We start from the raw sequence: 19,647 nt of genomic DNA, 5'->3' as shown, positions 1-19,647 counted from the left end.
CACCAATATTTTCCAAACACAGATACCTAACAACAAACACGATACACTCACCTCTTCACGCAATTTTATCAACTGTGAACGCACAGAAAGATGAAAAAGAAAGAAATGGCAGGGATGAAACATCTGTCATACAGTTGGGTATAACATTAACTATGACAATTTATCTGTTTACAATTACATACTTAGTATTAAGAAATCATAGAAGAGCTTCTTTAAAGCCTAAAAAGGCTCACGCAAAGAGAATTTTCAAAATCACATTTTGAAAGAACAAAGATTAGCTCTTCCTTTGTCAACACAGACGGTTACAATCATTTCTCTCTTGTTTAGTATGTGAGAGATATGTTTGTCGCAATCTTCAAAGAAAGAACGAGGGGCTTCTTAGTGATGATTTTAAAGAGGCAAGGAGAGTATGGAGTATTATTTCAAGGTTCTGATGCGGATCCCACTGCAATTACCATTTAACAGCTGTAATTAAAAACAATCTTAATAGCTTGAGTGAAACCAAATGGATACATACAATGGGGCTAACTGCGCCAAGTTGTAAAGAGGTATGCAATTTAATTCATTGAATTCGTAAGGTAAAGAAGTTACGTTAGGAAAAACTCAAACACAATGCAAAATTACAAAGGTGGAGAGGATAATACAGTTGGTAAGAAAGAGAAAGAAAACAGAAAAGTATTTTATGGTGAGATATTTTAATATTCCTACAAGGTAGTTTATCAAGTTATTCACTTAACAGAAACAAACACCATTTGATGGTATGATTGTCAAAATGTCTTGCAGTTTGCAAGACAGGCATATTCTTTCTTAAGTCACTGCCTCAAATGACCAGAATGCTCAGTGGGCCAGAATGCAAAACTAAGCGGAAGAGACTCTGGTCATAACCATAAGTACTACGAAGCATGGCGCAGCTGTTTTACAATAGAACCCAAACAAAATGCGCTTTATCTTGTTTGTGCTGCTTGGCTGATTTTAAAGCTTCTCTATGGATTTGAAGATGGTTTTGCAATGGGTTTCAGGTTTTGTTTGTACCATGCTGAGGTACATATTAATTCATATTAACAAAAAAAGTATTCAACTAGACAAGACAATGGCATAGTGGAAGCACTAACAGTCTGGAATTTTACGATTACATTTTGCATTTCTTTCATTATCGTCATTAAGAACGAAGTGCTGCCATTTCAGTTATGATAATCACAGGATTTTCAAACAAAGATTTTCAATATGGTATTCGATATGAGTGGTAATCTGTTCTTTGTAACCTGAAAAATCTGGTACGCGCTGGTTTGAACCGGCAGAATCTCTAGTGGCCAGACTGCTGCTGTGACTGAAATCGAAACTGCGCCGCAGTATGTGAAGACCACGTGATGCACGAAACTACAGAATTATGAAAAGCGATAACGCCAATTCCTTCTCTGCCCGCATACAGATAACGAATAAATGCTGAACTCTATTAAATGTCCTTTACACATTATCGCTACGTGAACACACAATTTTCAGAACTTATAAAGGTTCACCATTCATTTCGTCATAAATCCATGCCATGCAACTAACAGATTTGTTGCTCATAATGATCTGCTCTGCCAAGGCTATATGAGATGATACTGACCTCCTTTAGATCTTCGGGAATTAAATTGACCGGCATCAACCCCTGCGCTAAAACTGCAGTATGGTGTATTTCTTGCACAGTAAGCCCCCATAGCACTATCGCTAGAGCTCACTACTTCACAGTTTCCAGCCATATTACTAACATTAATAAAAAAAACTTATAATCAAAGTTTGACATCTTGCAGATTTTGTTCTAAGCTGGAAATTTGCTCATGAAATACAAAGTCTCTATCAGATAATATTTAGAAGGTCTACACGTCTTCTCTGTACTGTGATTAAAACTTAAATGGTTTAAAATCAGAGGTTTGTTGTGGCTTAGCTTTACATTAAACAATGTATTTCCACTTGAGTTGCTGTTAATGCTGTTAGTGAGCAGCTTGAGAAGACGTACTATTTGCTGACCTTCATCACCCTCAAGCCACCCACAAGGGTATGCTGATTAGTGGCCCTACCTGGTTCTCAGAGGTATTCCCATCTTCCCCTAGGAGCTCATTTCGAAGGTTTACCTCATCACTGTAGGCGATCCGTGACGTTTTCTGGAAACGAAAGGAAAAAGAGCAAAATTTGTGTTAGAAAGTAGGCTTACGAATTATTCTAAGCATAGTCTTCCTATAGCAGGAGAGCCCCCTAATGGAAAACTTAGACAAAACTGATCCACTTTAGCAGCTGACCACTTACACGGAAATTGTTTCCACATATAGATATATCAAAAATTAAAGAAATATAGCACCTATCCAGAATTGGGATTTAATCCAAAATTACTTGAAAGAGTAGGTTTCGTTCTATCGATTTCACCCCACAGAACTCGTTTGTTAGAAGAATTGGTTGGGAGCAGGCAGTTAAAAACAAAGAACTCATCTGCTTAAAATCAATTCACACAGATTAGCTATTTTAAAAGAAAGCTAATTTATTCTTCTTACAAGTTATTCAAATTTCCAGTATTTACTTTTCAGAAGTGGATTGCTGGTTAAAAAATGGATTTTTTTTTGCAAACCAGCAAAGTTAATCAAGCTATCACTTGTTAACAGTAAGCATAAATATTTGTTCCTAACATTATGAAACTTTCTTCAGCAAAGCAAAGTTCATGCACATAACAAAGTACGGCTAAAAATAGAACGCAGTTGAGTAAACTGAAATTAGATCTTCATAAAAATTTGAAAATGAGTTGATAATTATCCTAACATTAAGCTACTCAGAATAAGAGTTAACAATGCACATTTTTTGAACAATCAACACAATGTGCCTATCAGCTTTTAATTTTTTAATCTCTTTTTTTTTCTGTGGAAATCCAAAACAGGCAAATGTATTAAAGAGAAAAGCATTTGTAGATCAAAAAGATTCCTGTTTTAAATGAGTTAATTAATTACAATAATGCCCACTTTTTAAGTGAAAAAACTAAGATGCTATATGAAGTTACTGAAATTAAAGAAGTTTCCAAAAGAAAGCACAAATCATTTTAAGTTGCGGGAACACAAGTAAATTGCATTAAAAAGTGTTCAAATACAAAACTCACAATCTTATATGCAAAATTGTGTTAACTAGTAGTCACTACATTACAATTATCTCCTTTCTTAGAATTGGATACAATGCAAAAAATTGAATACTTTAATCAGCAAAATTAAGTTTTCACTTAAGATTAAACCCCTAATATTCCTAATGTTTCATCATCTTATCAACAGAACTGATTAGGATATGAAGCATAAACAGGCTACAAAGTGTAAAACAAATTAAAACACTACAAATCAGCATGAAAATTATTATAGATTTCCTCAAGCAAAACCTGAAAAGTGAGAAGTTATTACAATCTTCCTCATAAATGTATGAAACTGCATGATCCAAACCTTCTAACATATAAACTGTTTAGCAAATAAAATTCAACATGTAAAACAACTATTAATAGCAAAGTACATTTTAACACATTCCTTAATGTTATGTGAGAAGAATAGAAAAGGAAGTGTTGAGTGTGATTGGAATCAAAAGGGCAGCAGCAGCTTGTGCTGAGAGTTCAGGCCTGGCAGGGGTCAGCTTTTCAAGAGACATCATCTGAACTATTCAAAACAGAGCTTCAGTTTTTCCCTCTAACTCAGCAGCTATTTTTCGCCCATTTCTATTACTTTCTTTGCAAACATTTTTAATCTTTAGAGATACAGTTAAAGGCATTTTAGAAAGCGGGAGCGAGATTATATGGCAGCTATATATGGAGAAGATGTAGCCCAGAGACTGCAGTGCCAATCTGGCCAAATGGGCACTTGCAAGATGAAACAGAAAAAAAGATTGACACCTATCACCACTAAATCAACAATTAAGTTATTACTTAGACTCTACTCATTTAAGATTATAATGTTATTAACTATATGAAAACAGGTCGAAAAAAGCAGTTGATTAAAATGTCAAAAATATTGAGGCTAACATCAACGGTCATACTGATTTCAGCTATTTGCAATCAATAGCATAAGTTGCAAACCTGAGTAAATGCAGGCAAAAATTCAGTTAATTTACACAGCATGCCCAATATTGAAAAGAATGTATTTTAGTGCAAGGTGTGAGATTCCTACTTGTTGAAATAATCCTTTGAGTAGTCTTTAAACCTTTGGCAAATGCAACGCAACAAAGGGTACAGAAATTTAGGATGGGACAATAAATCTTGCTAATAACATCTGCATGAATAAAAAAAATTGAAATTTGGAAAGATAATTTAGATTTTAAACAAGCTCAAATTGTGAACTACAAAAAAAAATAGTGCAATCAGATTTACCAGTAATTTATAGAATGACAATAGCATGAATTAGTAATTCACTAAACTCTAGAAATGTTAAGAATATTATACCAAAATTAACTAACATAAATAGGAACCATCTTCCCCTTGATAGCTGTCAGTATTAGCTGAGTGACAGCATTCTTGCCTCCGATTCAGAAGGTTGTGGGTTCAAACCTCCCTCCACTAACTGCAATTTTGTGGGAAACTTTGGATGAACAATTAAACCAAGGCATCGTCTGGTCTTCAACGTGGATGTAGAAGATTGTATGAGAAATATTTATCCCTCCACTAAACAACCCTAATTTCGCTAACATAGCAGGCCAGGCCAGGTTAGACATTTCTATAATGAAAGGCATTTCTCACCAAGGGGTATGAAATTCTTAAAAAAATGAAACTTCCATTTAACACAAATGTTTCACAACTCTATTACTTTTAATCTTTTTCACACTCAACAATTTTCTCTCCTCTTCTAAAGGCACAGTCCTTTAAAGTATTGTTAGACCACACTATCTCTTCCAAATAGCCAGTTTTCCAGTCTAAGACTATAAAGAAGGTATTCAACCATGAATTACATACAGACAGATCCTAGCTATATCTTCACTAGACAATAACATGCTCACTTTCCAATTAAAGATCACTGGATTGCTGTTGGGTGCATGGACTCTGGCTGGGTCTTCTTCCTGGTCTAAGGACACTGAATTCTAATTACAACTGCCACAGCTCTTACCTGCTAAATCAGCACAAGGCAGTGATCAAACCGGAGGCATCCTTGTTTCAAGTAGCTCAGTATAACTCTAAATGATGATTTTTAACATACAAGTTGCTCACTTCTTCACTCCAAATTAATTTTAGACATTATTTTAGTTAAACAGAAAACTAAAATTGATATATAGATTTATTACAATTTCTGTTACATACTGAGCAATAATAACTGTAGAGGTTACATGGTCCAAAAAGTCCAAATCAACAAGCAACATTACAAAGCAATACATTAAACAAATGAGGCAACAATACATTTGTACAGTATCAACATGCTAGTCATTTAGTTGGTTCTGAAGAACAGTCAAATTGGTCTTGAAACATTAACTCTGTTTCTCTCTCCACAGTTGCTACCAGACCTCCCAAAATTGAGCTTTTTTGTGCCAGGCATTTTCCTGGACACAGGAGAGACCTCTGATGCCATTTACCCACAAATGGACAGGACTTTGAGCGAGTGAGTACAAACAACATATTAACTCTTTAGCACCTTCAATAAACTGCTTCTTCATGAATTGCCACTTGAACTGGATAAGAGGCAAGGAGGCATATTCTTTTCATTTCTATTTATTTTCACCTTGAGGGAGTCAAACTTTGACATGGAGGTCAAAGGGGTTGGAGGTCAGCAGGACAGAACATCAAATATCATTGCTTTAGTGTGCATGTAGAATTTAGAGGCCGAGTCCAAAATCATTAGAAATTATTTAACAATTTTCAAACTTTGCCAAATCAATTGTGCAAAACCCTCATACTGAAAGCCAATTGAGAGGAGATATTTTGTTTAACGTAAGAAGGCAGCTTTCATAGTGAAATAACTGCAGCCTCAAACCAAAATATATCCAAGTAGACATTATTCAAAAATAAAGCGAGTTCTTGTTCATGCCGTAAGAACATTCATTATAGGAACAAAATTACGTTATTCAGCCCAATGGGTCTGCTCTGCCATTTGATCATGGCATGGCAGATGTTTCTCAACCTCATTCTCCAACTTTCTTCCCCATAACCTTTGATCCCTTTACTAACCAAGTGTCTTAAAGACACTCAATGACTTTACCTCCACAGTCTTCTGTGGCAATGAGTTCTACAGATTCCCCACCCTCTGGCTGAAGAAATTCCTTCTCATCTCAGTTCTACAGGGTCATCCCTTCACTCTGAGACTGTACCAGTGCGTCCTAGTCTCTTCTACTCATTGAAACATCGTCTCCACGTACAGAATACTGAGAGGCCTGGATAAAGTGTAAGTTTCAATGAGATCCTCCTCATCCTTATAAACTCTGTTCAGTACAGACCCAGGATCCTCAATCACTCCTCATATGACAAGCCTTCATTCCCAGGATCATTTTTGTGAATATGTAGACCATTGACTGCATTGAAATAAATGTATAAAGATTTAACCAACTAGTTTTATCATCTCTCACTTAAATGCCTTGCAAACATAAAGTAATAGTTCATTCAGATGGGAAGAATTTCAAAGTCAGGTTACATAATAGGATACATAAAATGCTTCCATTTAGAAAATGATTAGCATGTGATTTAGCTAGGGTGCAGGGGGTGAGATAGCTATGTATGAAATATTTTCTGCACAAGACAAGAGTTCATGGTATATAAGAACAGATTGCTGGAGAAACTCAGCAGGTCTGGCAGCATCTGTGGACAGACAAAGAGTTCGGGCTTCAAGTCCAGTACGACTCCTTTTCATTCCAGAACTCTCTTTATTTTAGATGTCCAGCATTTGTAATATTTTGTTTTTATAAGAGTTATGGCCATGAATGATATATTCGCATGGATACAGAATTAGCTAATGAGAAACAGACTTGGGACAAATCAGTCACTTTCAGGATGGCAAACCGTAATAAGTGGAGTGCCACAGGGATCAGTGCTGGGGCTTCAATTATTTGCTGTCTGTGTTAATAATTTGACCAAGAACAACTTTACTGTAGCCAAATTGGCTGATGATTTGAAGATAGGTTAGAAAGTAAGTTGTGACAAGGATATCAGAAGGAAATGTTGGGCTTTATTACAAGCAGGAATGAGTTTAAAGGTAGGGAAAACTTTGCTACAACTGTACAGAGTCTGGTGAAACTATATCTAGAGTATGGCACATAGTTTGGTCACCTTGCTTAAGAATGGACAAACTTGACTGGAAGCTGTTCAGAGGAGGTTCACTCTGAGATGAGGTGTTTGACTTATGCGAAAAGGCTGAGCCTAGAATTGTTGGTGTTTAGAAGAATGAAGGGTAATCCTAATGGAACATATAAAATTCTGAGCAAGTTTGACAGGATAAATGCTGAGAAGAAGAAGAAAAAAGATGTTTCACCCTGTGAGAGAAGCTAGAACAGTGGAGGACAGTTTAAAAATAAGGGGCCTCCTTTCTAAGATGGAGATGAGGAGGAATTTCTTTTCTGAGGATAGTTAATGTTTGGATTTCTTTTCCCCAGAAAATAGGGGAGACTGAAATCATTTAATATATTCAACATTTAATTAGAAAGCTTTTTGATTGATGAGTGTCCAAGGTTAGAGAGAGGCTGGCAGGCAAATGGAGTTAAGGCCATAATCAGATAACCATGATCATTCTGAATGCGGGACAGGCGCAAGGAGCCAAACAACCCATTCCAGCACCAATTTCAGAAAAGAACAGTGGAACTTGAGCCTTTATTATAAGGCGAAAGGTAAACCCTTTTCCTGGTTATTCCACATATTCTTCTGTTATCCCCAGTGTTCACAAACTCCAGTCATCTGACAGTGAAACAGATAAATAATTCTGCTTTGATCTTCTTCATTCCTTTTACTGGGACATTGAAAATTGCCGCTTTTAATTAATAAGTAGGTAAAACTCGTGTGTTTTGCAAGGTTAAACATTAGTTATCACCCCTAACCTTTATTGAATCAGTCCTTGCGCTTCATCCATAATATGCTTAGTTCCACAATTTCATCTCAAATAAAACTCCAATATCTTTTTCTAAAGCTTTCTCCAAGAATCCATTTCTTACTTAACATCAAACTACTCCCATTTCAGCAACAAAAAAAACCAGTGTTCCTGTAAATGCAAAGTAATAAATAAACAATTTCTTCCTCCTCTCTTTATCCCATGCTATTGAAATGGAGACTGTTTTCTGCCTAATTGATTCTTCCTACGAACTTCAAAACTATGAAATCTTGTTATCTTACTCTATTTCCTGTCTTGAAAATTTCAGTTTCATCTAACCTAAGCTCACTACTGTTAGTTTATCATTTCATTGCTTAAATAAATTACATCTTGTCAGCCTTGCTACAAAACTTTGCTACAAAACCTTTCTATTTCATGTTTGTTTCTCAATATAAAAATGTTAAGCATAGGTTTTGAATATAAAGCAGAAAATATCTGAATTGCACAGGAAAAATAAGTTGTGTCAAAATGAAACAAGTAGCCTCCACATTCTGCCAGTTTTGCTCCTCCCCAATAAAAATACTCAAGGCTTGGGGTTTGTTACCATAAGAAGGCAGAGGATCTGTTTTGGGGATAAGGCTTGCTGGATTTTGGTAGACATTAAAAGGAATATCTTTTACAGAGAATCAATCTTATCCACATTGCAGCTAGTTAGAATTGATACCAGATCATTGAAATTGTGTTGCACACTCCATAACTATCGAGAAGTACACAAGTTACTTTGAACTTGGGAAGATCAACATGACCAATCAATGAAAAACATATAAGAAAAGAACTATTTAAAATAATATGGCATGAGTTAGCATATTTAATGGATTGAATACAAGGAAAATAATGTTCAATAGTGACCAAGGCTTTAATCTGTGGCATTGCCTAACTCAATTATAGAAATAGAAGTCCCAAAACCAGAACTGTGCTGTGTGTTCAAATAATATCACTAAAACAAAGTTGATGAAATTTGAACTTATCCACACTGATCAAAATATTTTTTTTTTACTGTTTTCAATTTCTAACCATCCATTCTATTTTTAAGACAATACCAATAAGGCATGAAAATAATAATTTTGCTGATCTATGTTTAATAGCTGTCATTGCTGCAGAGCTATAAGGCTCTATTTTCAGCAATGCAAATTGCAACTTAGTGAAGTTATCAACATAATTTGTTATGTATATTGAAAAATAGTGCAAAGTAGCTGAATCCAACATGGACTGTTTGTAATTCATCCCAATATCTTTGAATTTCAGTAAAGTTGTATTCAAACTCCAAAATAGTTTGCATAACGAAGTGCAAAGTTGCACTGACTCTCTGCTAAATGATAGCTTGTATTGTTTCAAATTATCTTTTATAATACAAATGACGGAGTAGCTTCCAAACTATATAAGAAATCGCCAGATGCTGTAACTTTGACTCAAGCAGCAACACTGTAGCCCATTTAGAGAAAGATAGTGACTTTAACTATTAATGATTTTTATAAAATTAAACATGATGAAATGATTATTACAGCAGTGCTACAGCATGTCATACCATTCAAACAAATATAAAAATCCATATCTAGTACAAAATGTCCACTGGGCTGAAATATATGATTTGCAACCAGAATTTCAGTATAGAACTTAAAATGGGCCAAATAAAAAGTTAGTCTGCAATATTATGAGTAACTAAAACCATCTGAATGGTAGCCATATCACAATCAATTATTTAATAATTCATTAAATCACAATGGGCAGCTTAAACACTCCACTGTATGTATAAGTATCATACTGGGTTTACTTCGAGTTTCCCTGGGCCCCTATCTACTTTTTTTTAAACCAAAATATTTATAAAGAAGGGACAATGCCAAGTTAGGTAGCGTTCTATGATTTTGGTCTACTGATGAAACAGATCACTAGATGAGTAAAGATATCAATAAAATATTATTCCCCTCTCCCATATACACACATACATCATGGCAAGTATTCAATTGGCAGAGCAAGTAATGTCATAGGTTCACTATAGCGTAGCTTCAAAATTCATAACACCTTTTATTAATAGTTTATGAATTCTATACTTAGAGTAGTCAGTCAAACCAGGCATTCCACTGTTCTATGCCTTAGCTGTCAGTTGTTATTATCTACCAGTATGGCAATAATGTGGCATAGCACATGTTCTTCACTCAATAGAAAATCCCAAAGAAGTGAAAAGTATGACAATTAAAGTCCAGCGCTCAAGGAAGTCCTGTTCTACTGCATGTTAAATTAATGCAAAACGCAAGGCCAGACAAGAAGAGTTGTAACTTGGTATTAAAATGAAAAACGATCATACTGCAGCACATACACAAATACAATATAGTGCATTAATTTGCTCTATGATGGAATAATGAAGGTAAACAATAGCGACGAAGAAAATAAAAACCCATTTGCTTATAAGATCTAAACGTGACATGCTAGGAAGAGCCCAGGATTATTGTAAATGTATTAATAAATAGACAATGACCTAATAAGTTAAAACAAAAATAAATCCTCATTAAGAATTTAAAATTCTAGTCACAGAGAAGGATTGTTAACTGGTTAGTCATTGTGGCCAATGCCCAGTCATTTTCTTTTCACTAGCTTGAAGCAGATCTAGTTAATCAAACAATAACTTTACTTATATGACATCTTTAATGTCCCATGGCACTTCATGGGAACATTATGAATAAAATAAAATCACACAAGGCGATATTAAGCAGGTGGCCAAAAGTTTCACGAAAAAGGTATATCTTGAGGACTATCAGACGCAGACAAAGTTTCAGAGCATGGGGCCTTGGCAGGAAAAAGAGCACAGCCATCAATAGTAGAGCAATAAAGGAGCAATAATTAAACATCTACATCAGATTTTTATTTTACTACATGCAACTAAATCAGAGAAAAAGGTTAATAATAGTGATGATTTTGACTGTTTAACTTTTTATTGGTATCCAAAACAAAATTTCAGTGATGAAAACTACTTAAATGACTGAGGATATTCTCAATGCTAAGCATAATACAGTGCACAAAATCTAATCAGATTCAATGAGAAAGTTTTTTTTTACTGTTAATTTCCACTTTCCTGTAAGTTACTACCAGGAATCATTTATTATTATCACTGTTAAGGCAACAAGAATATGGAATAAGAACAATTGTATATAGATGACACATGCTATGTAGGACAATATAACAAAATCAAACAGTGACACAGCATTGAGAACTGATGAATTTGTACAGTTCAGAAAGCCAGTGTAGTAAATGCCAAATAAAGAAATGTAACATTATTGTCATGTAATTTTGAAATTAATGTATTAATACACTTCTTCCAGCTGCTGCCCATACCTGAATATTTACATTCTCTATTTCAGGAACCATCTTAAATAGTTTATTTTGTCATCTCAAAAATGAATTTCTCTAACTATATAAAGTTATATCTATATCATATTCAAATTCCTTCATAGGACACAGGAACGATTAAAAACCGTTACAAAAACATTACCTAAACATATTTAATGTGAGAATGCCACCATTTACCTCTATTGATTATCTGTAGTACTGCCAGGTAGCACTTTGTTGATTGTGTAGTAATTGAGTATTAAATTGTGTTCAAGTGGTGGTTGCTATCCAGGGAATCACTTACGTGCTTAAATATAGCAGCAGGCTGAAAGTGTGGGTGTTGAGTAAGGAGGTGCATGTTTGTGATGTGTACCTTTGTAAATAAAAGCTCAGAGTATACAAGCATTAGATTTTAGATCGATCCTACATTGCTGTGCTTCCTAGAACACTTTATTGGGAATCACAATGTTCAATGACAAAAATGGCCTGCAACTATTACTTATCATGTCTCTAAGCAGCTAACATAATTACAATATCAATTCAATCACTGACCTGCAACAGTTGCTTGCTGTGAAAACTTTTGCCCTCAAATATTAACATTTTCTTCAACAATTTCTTATTTTTTGGCATTAGAAATTTCAAATGGCAAAATAAAGATGCTAATTACTTCACACAGTGATGAAAATTAATCACTGAATCAGTTTTTAATGCCTTTATTGGAGTTTTATTTGACTTCAAGGACTCAATCTCTCATCAAACCTAACAGTTTTGTCAGGATTAGAACTCAGGTAGTTGAATTAGAATTGCAGTGTGTGTATGTGCAGTGTACCCAATTTCCTAGAATGCAGTAAACCAGGCTGACAGTTAAACTGATAATGAAGAGTGTAGAAAAGCATGCCAGGGCAAAACCAGACATATCTAAAGTCACATTAAAGCTCTGCAATCGTGATTTACGTCAGTCATTGTAGTGTCTTGTTATGAGGGGCATGGATAGGGAGAACAGCCAAAGTCTTTACCCCAGGGTAGAGGAGTCCAAAACTAGACGCTGTAGATTTAAGGTGAGAGGGGAAAGATATAAAATGGACATGAGGAGCAACTTTTTCACAGTGTGCATGTATGGAATCAGCTGCCAGAAGTAGTGGTGGAGGCTGGTACAACTACAACATTTAAAAGCATCTGGATGGGTACATGAATAGGAAGGGTTTAGAGGGATATGGATCAAATGCTGGCAAATGGGACTAGATTAATTTAGGATATCCGGTCAGCATGGATGCGTTGGAACTAAGAGTCTGTTTCCATGCTGTACTTGTCTATGACAGTGTCCCTTTAAGAGGTGAGCCAAGAGACACTGGGTTAATGTTCAGCCAATGCTCACGGACTTGTTTGAGCTTTTGCAAAGTACAGTTTCAGAGTGCTCAGTTGCAGCAAATGACAAGCTCAAATGTTTAGTTCAGAGCAGAAATAGGAAGTCTGACTAGAGGCTTTCTGTTCACTTCGAAATTAAACATTTAAAACAATTCGTTCATGCAATGCGAATGTGTCAGATCAGAATTCATTGCCTTGAACAAGGTAGTGGTAGTCTGATACCTTCTTGAACCACTACAACTTATCTGGAGTGGTATACTCTTAGTGCTCTTTACAAGGGAGTCCCAGGTTTTTGACCCAGTGATAATCAAAGAACTGCAATATAGCTCCAAGACAGATGGTGAGTGGCTTGAAGCGGAATGTGCAGGTGGTGGTATTACCAGGTGCCTGCTGCCCTTATCCTGTAAAGTGAATAACAGGAGACTGAGGAAAAAGGATTGTTCAAAGAGGAAGAGGTAGCAACAGAAGTAAACTGAAATCACGAAAGGTTTAGCGAAAGAGTAAAGGAAACAGTAAATGGAGTATTTATGCATCACAATGTAGGAATGAAATGTAGGGAAAAACTATTGATATGCAAGAGAGAATAGGAATGGAATTGCTGAGAGTCACCAGCCAGAATCATTGTAATTCCCACTGGGTAGTACAGCTAGCAGATCTCAGATGCTCTTTTCCACAGCATAGTGAACCATATCATCCACCTATCGCAAAGGGAAAAAAATAGTCAAAGAAAGAATGAAGCAAGAAGCAAACAGGAGTTAGAAGATGAGGCAAACAGAAGTAGAAAAAATAATCAAAGCTAATACAGGATTAGGTAAGAAATCATATTCTCCAATTTATCATTTACAGCACCACAGGAGGTCCACTTCATTGTAATGCCATGCAACATTTTCCAGTCATGCGTTGTTGATTTAGTTAAGTAGGAGAAAGTTGAAATTGGAGAGCTAGGGAAGGCCTGAATTAAATTTTAAAAAAAGGAAAGTGGCTGGAAAACTACCAAAGAGAAATTATTAGGAACTTAGGAATGTGACATTCCCAATCAAAAAGAGAATTGTTAACTAAAAGAAAAATAAACCACAAAGTTTTTCAGCAAGGGAGGTATTTATGAAAACACAAGTAGTATTTTACAAAAATAATTAACTTTAATGTAGAACTCAGAGTTCATTACTTAAAACTTTAATAAGGGAAATTCAAAGGCCCCAGTAGTCAAGGCTTAGGCTGGATACTTTTCCCAGAAACAGTTCAACAAAGTTGGCAACCATATCAATGTAATGTGAATCAATGCTCAAAACACACAGGGTCAGCAAGTGAATCAACCGTCAGTCTCCAAAACACCCAAGGAAATTCACTGATAGGACCAATCCTTTAAACAGAATAGAAGGAAAAGGTGTGAAGCTGCTCCTCCAATCACAAGCTTAAATTCTCCTGCTTTATGGAATAGGCTTATTATGGGGAAGAAGAGGTAGGTTGAAAGTAGTTTAAGGGGGAGAAGTGGGACTGAAAAGAAGCCAGGAGGAGACCAGGGGATTAAGGGAAAGACAAGAAGACTGTGCAAGGATATGGGAATTATGTGAAGTGACTGAGGGAGACGGGAAGACTGCAAGGGAGCTGGTGGGAGGGACAGGAAGTGGGGAAGACAGGAAGGCTGCAGGTTGTAAGGGGGAGACAGGGAACTTCAGGTTTCAGTGGGGAGCGCAGAAAAAGGGATGCAGCAGATTTCAAAAGGGTACCAGAGAGAGAAGGGGGAGACTACAAAGAAGAGACTACAATTTCAGGCCTATCAATAAAGAAACTTTCAGTTAAATAAAAAGCAAGAAAATCCTGAAGTCCTGAGAGTTAATGAAGTACTTGCAAATGAATGAGGTATTTCTAGCTCAAGACTACATATGTTCAAGAGTTACTCAATTCAGAAAGATTGTAGTGGATGCTATTGTTATGGACACAGAGCCAAATTTTAAATAGAATTCGGAGACACAGATCTAAGCTGCAGTGAAAAGGGCAGTAACTTCCTGGATAAAAGGTTCCAACTTTGTGAATATGTGATAGAAACACATTACTTCTGACCTCACTACCCTGTGGAAGGTGCAAGTGATGGCTTCTTACGTTAGTTGTTTTGGAAATGTACAAAGTTCTGCATGGTAGGCTGGTTAGTGAAGTTAGATCACAGGGGATCCGGGAAGAGCCAGCTAACTGGACAGACAGTAAGAAGCGGAAGGTGGTGGTACAGAGTTGTGTTTCGGACTGGGCGCCTGTGAACAGCAGTGTTCTGCAGGGATCAGTGGTGTCCACTGTTGTTCGTCTTATAAACGATAACTGACTTGGATAAGGGCATGGGAAATATGTTTAGTAAGTTTACGGATGACACCAAAATTGGTGGTATAGTGGACAGTGAAGGAAATTGTCTAATGGAATCTTAATCAGCTGGGCCAATGGGCCAAGGAGGAGCAGATTAAGTTTAAATTAGAAAAATGCAATACTTTCATTTTGGTAACACAAACAAGGACAGGACTTACACAGTTGATGGTAGGGCCATGGGGAGTGTTGTTGAACCCTTTGGGCTCGTGCAGGGTGATATTTTCTGCCCTCATATCTCTACGTATAGTTTGCACAGTTCTCACACTGCTGCACTTTCCAGATAGTCCTAGATACATAGATTCTTGAAAGTGCTGTCACAAGTAGACAGGGTTGTGAAGAAGGCTTATAGCATGCTTGCCTTAATTGGTCAGAGCATTGAGTACAAGAGTTGGGACGTCATGTTGTGGACACTGGTGAGGCAACTTTTGGTGTACCGTGTACAGTTCTGGTCACCCTGCCATAGAAAGGATATTAATAAATTGGAAAGGCTGCAGAAAAGATTTACAAGGATGTTACCATAACTGGAGGTTTGAGTTGTAAGGAGAGGCTGGACAGACTGGGAATTTTTTTCCCCCTGCAGCATAGAAGGTTGAGAAGTGACCTTTTAGAGGTTTATAAAACCATGAGAGGCATTGTTAAGGTGAATAGCAAAAGTTCCTTTTCTCCTGGATAGGGTACAGGGTTTAGGGTGAGAAGGAAAAGATTTAAAAGGGACCTTTTTAACACAGAGGGTGGTGTGTATATGGAAGGAACTGCCAGAGGAAGTGGCAGATGCAGGTACAGTGACAACATTTAAAAGACATTTGAACAGGTACATGAAAAGGAAAGATTTAGAGGAATATAGGTCAAACATTAGCAATTGTGACTAGTTTAGTTTGGAAAACCTGGTCGGCATGAATGAGTTGGACCAAAGGGTCTGTTTTCATGCTTAATGAATCTATGACTCTGGACTAATGCTACCTCGTGGCAATTTAAGCACTGTGACTTATCCTTTCCCTGTGTGTTGCAGCTTTAAGTTTAATGAAATTGATAATTATTGAAGATACTGATGAATTCTTCTAATTCTTCTTCTGAAACACATCAACACAAATACAGATAGTCACATTACGATGTGACTGCATCAGTGTATAAAGGATTTCAGAAGAAATAAGTTGCCCCTGAAAACCAAATTCAACTTCCAAAAATGAAAGTGTAGCCTTCAAGAGCCACTCTCAGGTTGGAAAGAATGTGCAGGGTGATATGTTGTGCCCTCATATCTATATGTGAAGTTTGCAGGAGTTCTCACACTGTTGCATTTTGCAGAGTAGGTACCTCACAGATTTTCAAAACGTAAGCTTTATTCTTCATTCTGAGAGATAATTTCATCAATTTCTTTTTGAAGTAATCTTCATATTTAAGTAAAAATTAAGTTTTTCATCATTTAAGAGGCCACGGGAGAGAAAGAAAGACAGGTACAAACCACAGAATTAAGCATTTAATTGTGAAATATGCCTTTTTTTCCCCAGCGTTAATTATGATGGAAAGCTTACTTCTAAGGGTTTATCTGCTTCAAAGACAAATTGAAATTCAAACCTTTCATTTTTAGCAGAACAGGTTAATTATATCTCCTGTGTTTTACATTATGCATTACAGAAGCTAATTGCATCACCTATATCATCTTTCCTAAAAATATTAAACCTGCATTCATTTCCTGTGCATACCATTTGATTTCCTGTTGTCACATTTTGTCACCCTTTGTGTCAACTTTTCCCATGTTAAAATTTTCTATTTCTGCAGTTATAATGAGCTTTGTCAGTTGTCATTATACAATATAATCACTTAGTTATTTAGTGCCAAATCTGTGAACATGCTCTAGCAGCAAGTTAATCCCTTTCAACATATTTTATTTTAAAGTTTTGTTAAATTCTTTCGTTTATGCATAGTCATAGCCTTCAGTCTGAAATCTCCTGGTTCAATATAAAAGATTCCCCACGTAAACTCCCTCAAGCACTCCATATGAGTATAGGTAATTTGTTCTTTCCCTACCTGCTGAACATTCAGTTGCCTATTAAATAGAGTTCTAAAAATTCATCAACAGAAAAAGTATTGTGTAAAACACGTGTCATTAATCAGACTGTTATTAAGCCAAAGCCATATCATGGCCAGGGGCTCATATCAATGTGTAATCATGCCATGTTTGGCACCACTAATTAAGAGTGAGCAACAAAGGTAGCAGATTAAGTATAACTGGTTATAAGACTAGAAAAGGAGTTTTTTTTTAAAAAGGCATGAAACTTGTAAATGTGAAGGTTAAGAGGAACGTTGGGTGTATTCAGAGAAGGAAGACAAGAAGTTAGTATAGTGTGCACGCAGTAGGAAGTCAAAGATCATGCTGGCTTTAAAATACAAGGAGACTGGAGTACAAGAATAAGGACTAAATTGCTGGAAAAGCTCAGCAGGTCTGGCAGCATCTGTGAAGAGAAATCAGAGTTAACATCTTGGGTCTGATGACCCTTCCTCAGAAATGATGGTAGCGAGGAAATGTCGGTTTTTGTGCAGAAGATTTTGGCGGGGGGGGGGGGGGGGGAAAGAGGATAGGTGGGAGTAGAGCCCAAAGAGAGAGAAGAGCAGTTGGATAGACAAAGGAGTGGATAATGATCTGGCTAGGAGGGTCAACAGCTGTTCTTGGAGACTGTTAGGGACTAACAATAGGTAGCGTGTAAATGGCAGACTATGTGCTAACAAAGCCTGGTATGTGGGGTAAGGAGCAAGGGCATGGAAGAGTTCAGGCCCTAAAATTATTGAACTCGATAGAGTCCAGAGATCTGTGGGGTCACCAAGCAGGAAATGAGGTGTTGTTCTTCCAGCTTATACTGAACTTCGCTGGAGCACTGCAGCAAGCCTGATACAAAGATGTTGGCCAGGGAACAGGGTGGTGTGTTAAAGTGGCAGACAACTGGAAGCTCAGGGTCTTTTTTGAAGGCAGAACATAAACATTCTGCAAAGCAGTCATCCAGTCTACACTTTTGTTTCCCCAGTGTACAGGAGACTACATCGTGAGCAGCAAATGCAGTAGACTAAATTGTGTGAAGTGCAGATAAAGTGTTGCTTCACCTGGAAGGTACATTTGGGCCCTTCATTAATGACTAGGGAGGAGGTAAATAGAAAGGTGTTACGCCTTCAGCGGCTGCAGGGGAAGATGCCATGGGGATGTGGGGTGGGTGTTGGGAGTGAAGGAACAGTGGACCAGGGTGTCCCGGAGGGAATGGTCCCTGCGGAAGACGGACAAGGGAGGGGAGGAGAATATGTGTCTGGTGGTGGCATTTTGGTGGAGGTGGCGGAAACGGTGCAGATGATCTTCTTGATGTGGATGCTGGTGGGATGGTAGCAAGACGGAAGAGAGGGGGTGAGGGTGGAAGTGTGGGAGTTGAGGGCCCTGTGACAACGGTGCTGGGGAAAGCTATGGAGATGTTTCCACGAGTGCGGAAATCTCAAAGTAGAGACCACGGTTACAGAATAAGGGGTCACTCAGAAAATGTAACTCGTTTATTCAAAAATGGAATGAAAGGAAATAAAAATAATACAGTCCAATTAGTTTAACATCTGTCGTAGAAAAGATTAGAAGCAACTTTCAAAAACATTATGGCATGGCACTTACAAAAGTTCAAGATAATCATGCAAAGTCAACATGGTTTTTAGAAAGGCAGATAATACAAAGCCAACTTATTGGAGTTCTTTCAGAAAAGTGATGTGGATAAATGGGAACTAGTAGATGTACTGTGTTTGGATTTCCAGAAGGTATCTGTTAAGGGCCACATCGAAAGTTGTTACAAAAAACAAAAGCCCATGCCGTGCTAAGTAATATATTTGGTATGGAGAGATGATTGCGTAGTTTGCAGGAAACAGAAAGCAGGCATAAATGGGTAATTTTCTGTCTGGTAAAGTGTAACTAGTGCAGTGTCCCAAAGATTAATGTTAGAAACTCAACTTTTCTTTAAAATTTATATAAATGATTGGATAAAGGATGGAAGATATGGTAGCCAAATTTGATGAAAACACAAAGATAGGTAGGGAAGTAAGCTATGAAATATGCAGGAGTATGCTACAAAATGTAATAGGTAGATTAAGTGAATGGACAAAGATCTGGCAAATGGAGTATAATGTGGGAAAATGCAGTAAGAATAGAAAAATATATACTATCAAAATGGTAAGAGATTGAAGAGATCTGAGATGCAGAGGGATCTGGTGTGCTTGTGCATGTATCACAGAAGGTTAGCAAAAAATACAGAAAATCTAACTGGATATTAATGTTTACTGTGAGGTGAATTGAAAATCAGGGTAGAGTGCTATGCTTTAGTTTAGTGGGGGGGGGGGTAACTTCTTCAGGCTAGGCATCCGTGGAAGAGGCTTCGCAGTGGGGTTAAAATTGTATCAGAGATAGTAGGAACTGCAGATGCTGGAGAATCTGAGATAACAAGGTGTAGAGCTGGATGAATACAGCAGGCCAAGCAGCATCAGAGGAGCAGGAAGGCGGACGTTTCGGGCCTAGACCCTTCTTCAGAAATCATTTCTGAAGAAGGGT

The 19,647-nt window shown here is 37.0% G+C and overlaps 1 protein-coding gene across 3 annotated transcripts in view; it reads right to left on the bottom strand.

The window, feature by feature from the left end:
* The window catches only part of vti1a (vesicle transport through interaction with t-SNAREs 1A), a 308,155-nt gene that overhangs the window by 209,350 nt on the left and 79,158 nt on the right, over positions 1-19,647 (bottom strand). For 2 of the 3 annotated variants that reach the window (XM_048608726.1, XM_048608728.1), the window contains exon 4: positions 2,061-2,144. The exons of the other annotated variant lie outside the window; for it this stretch is intronic. In XM_048608726.1, coding sequence (XP_048464683.1) covers positions 2,061-2,144 — 84 coding nt within the window. The remainder of the gene's footprint in view (positions 1-2,060; positions 2,145-19,647) is intronic. 3 annotated transcript variants of the gene reach the window in all.

This window comes from Rhincodon typus, chromosome 20, assembly GCF_021869965.1.
Source record: "Rhincodon typus isolate 14 chromosome 20, sRhiTyp1.1, whole genome shotgun sequence".
Lineage (NCBI taxonomy): Eukaryota > Metazoa > Chordata > Chondrichthyes > Orectolobiformes > Rhincodontidae > Rhincodon > Rhincodon typus.
Note: the sequence above shows the minus strand (reverse complement) of the source record. Positions and strands in the feature narration are given on the sequence as shown.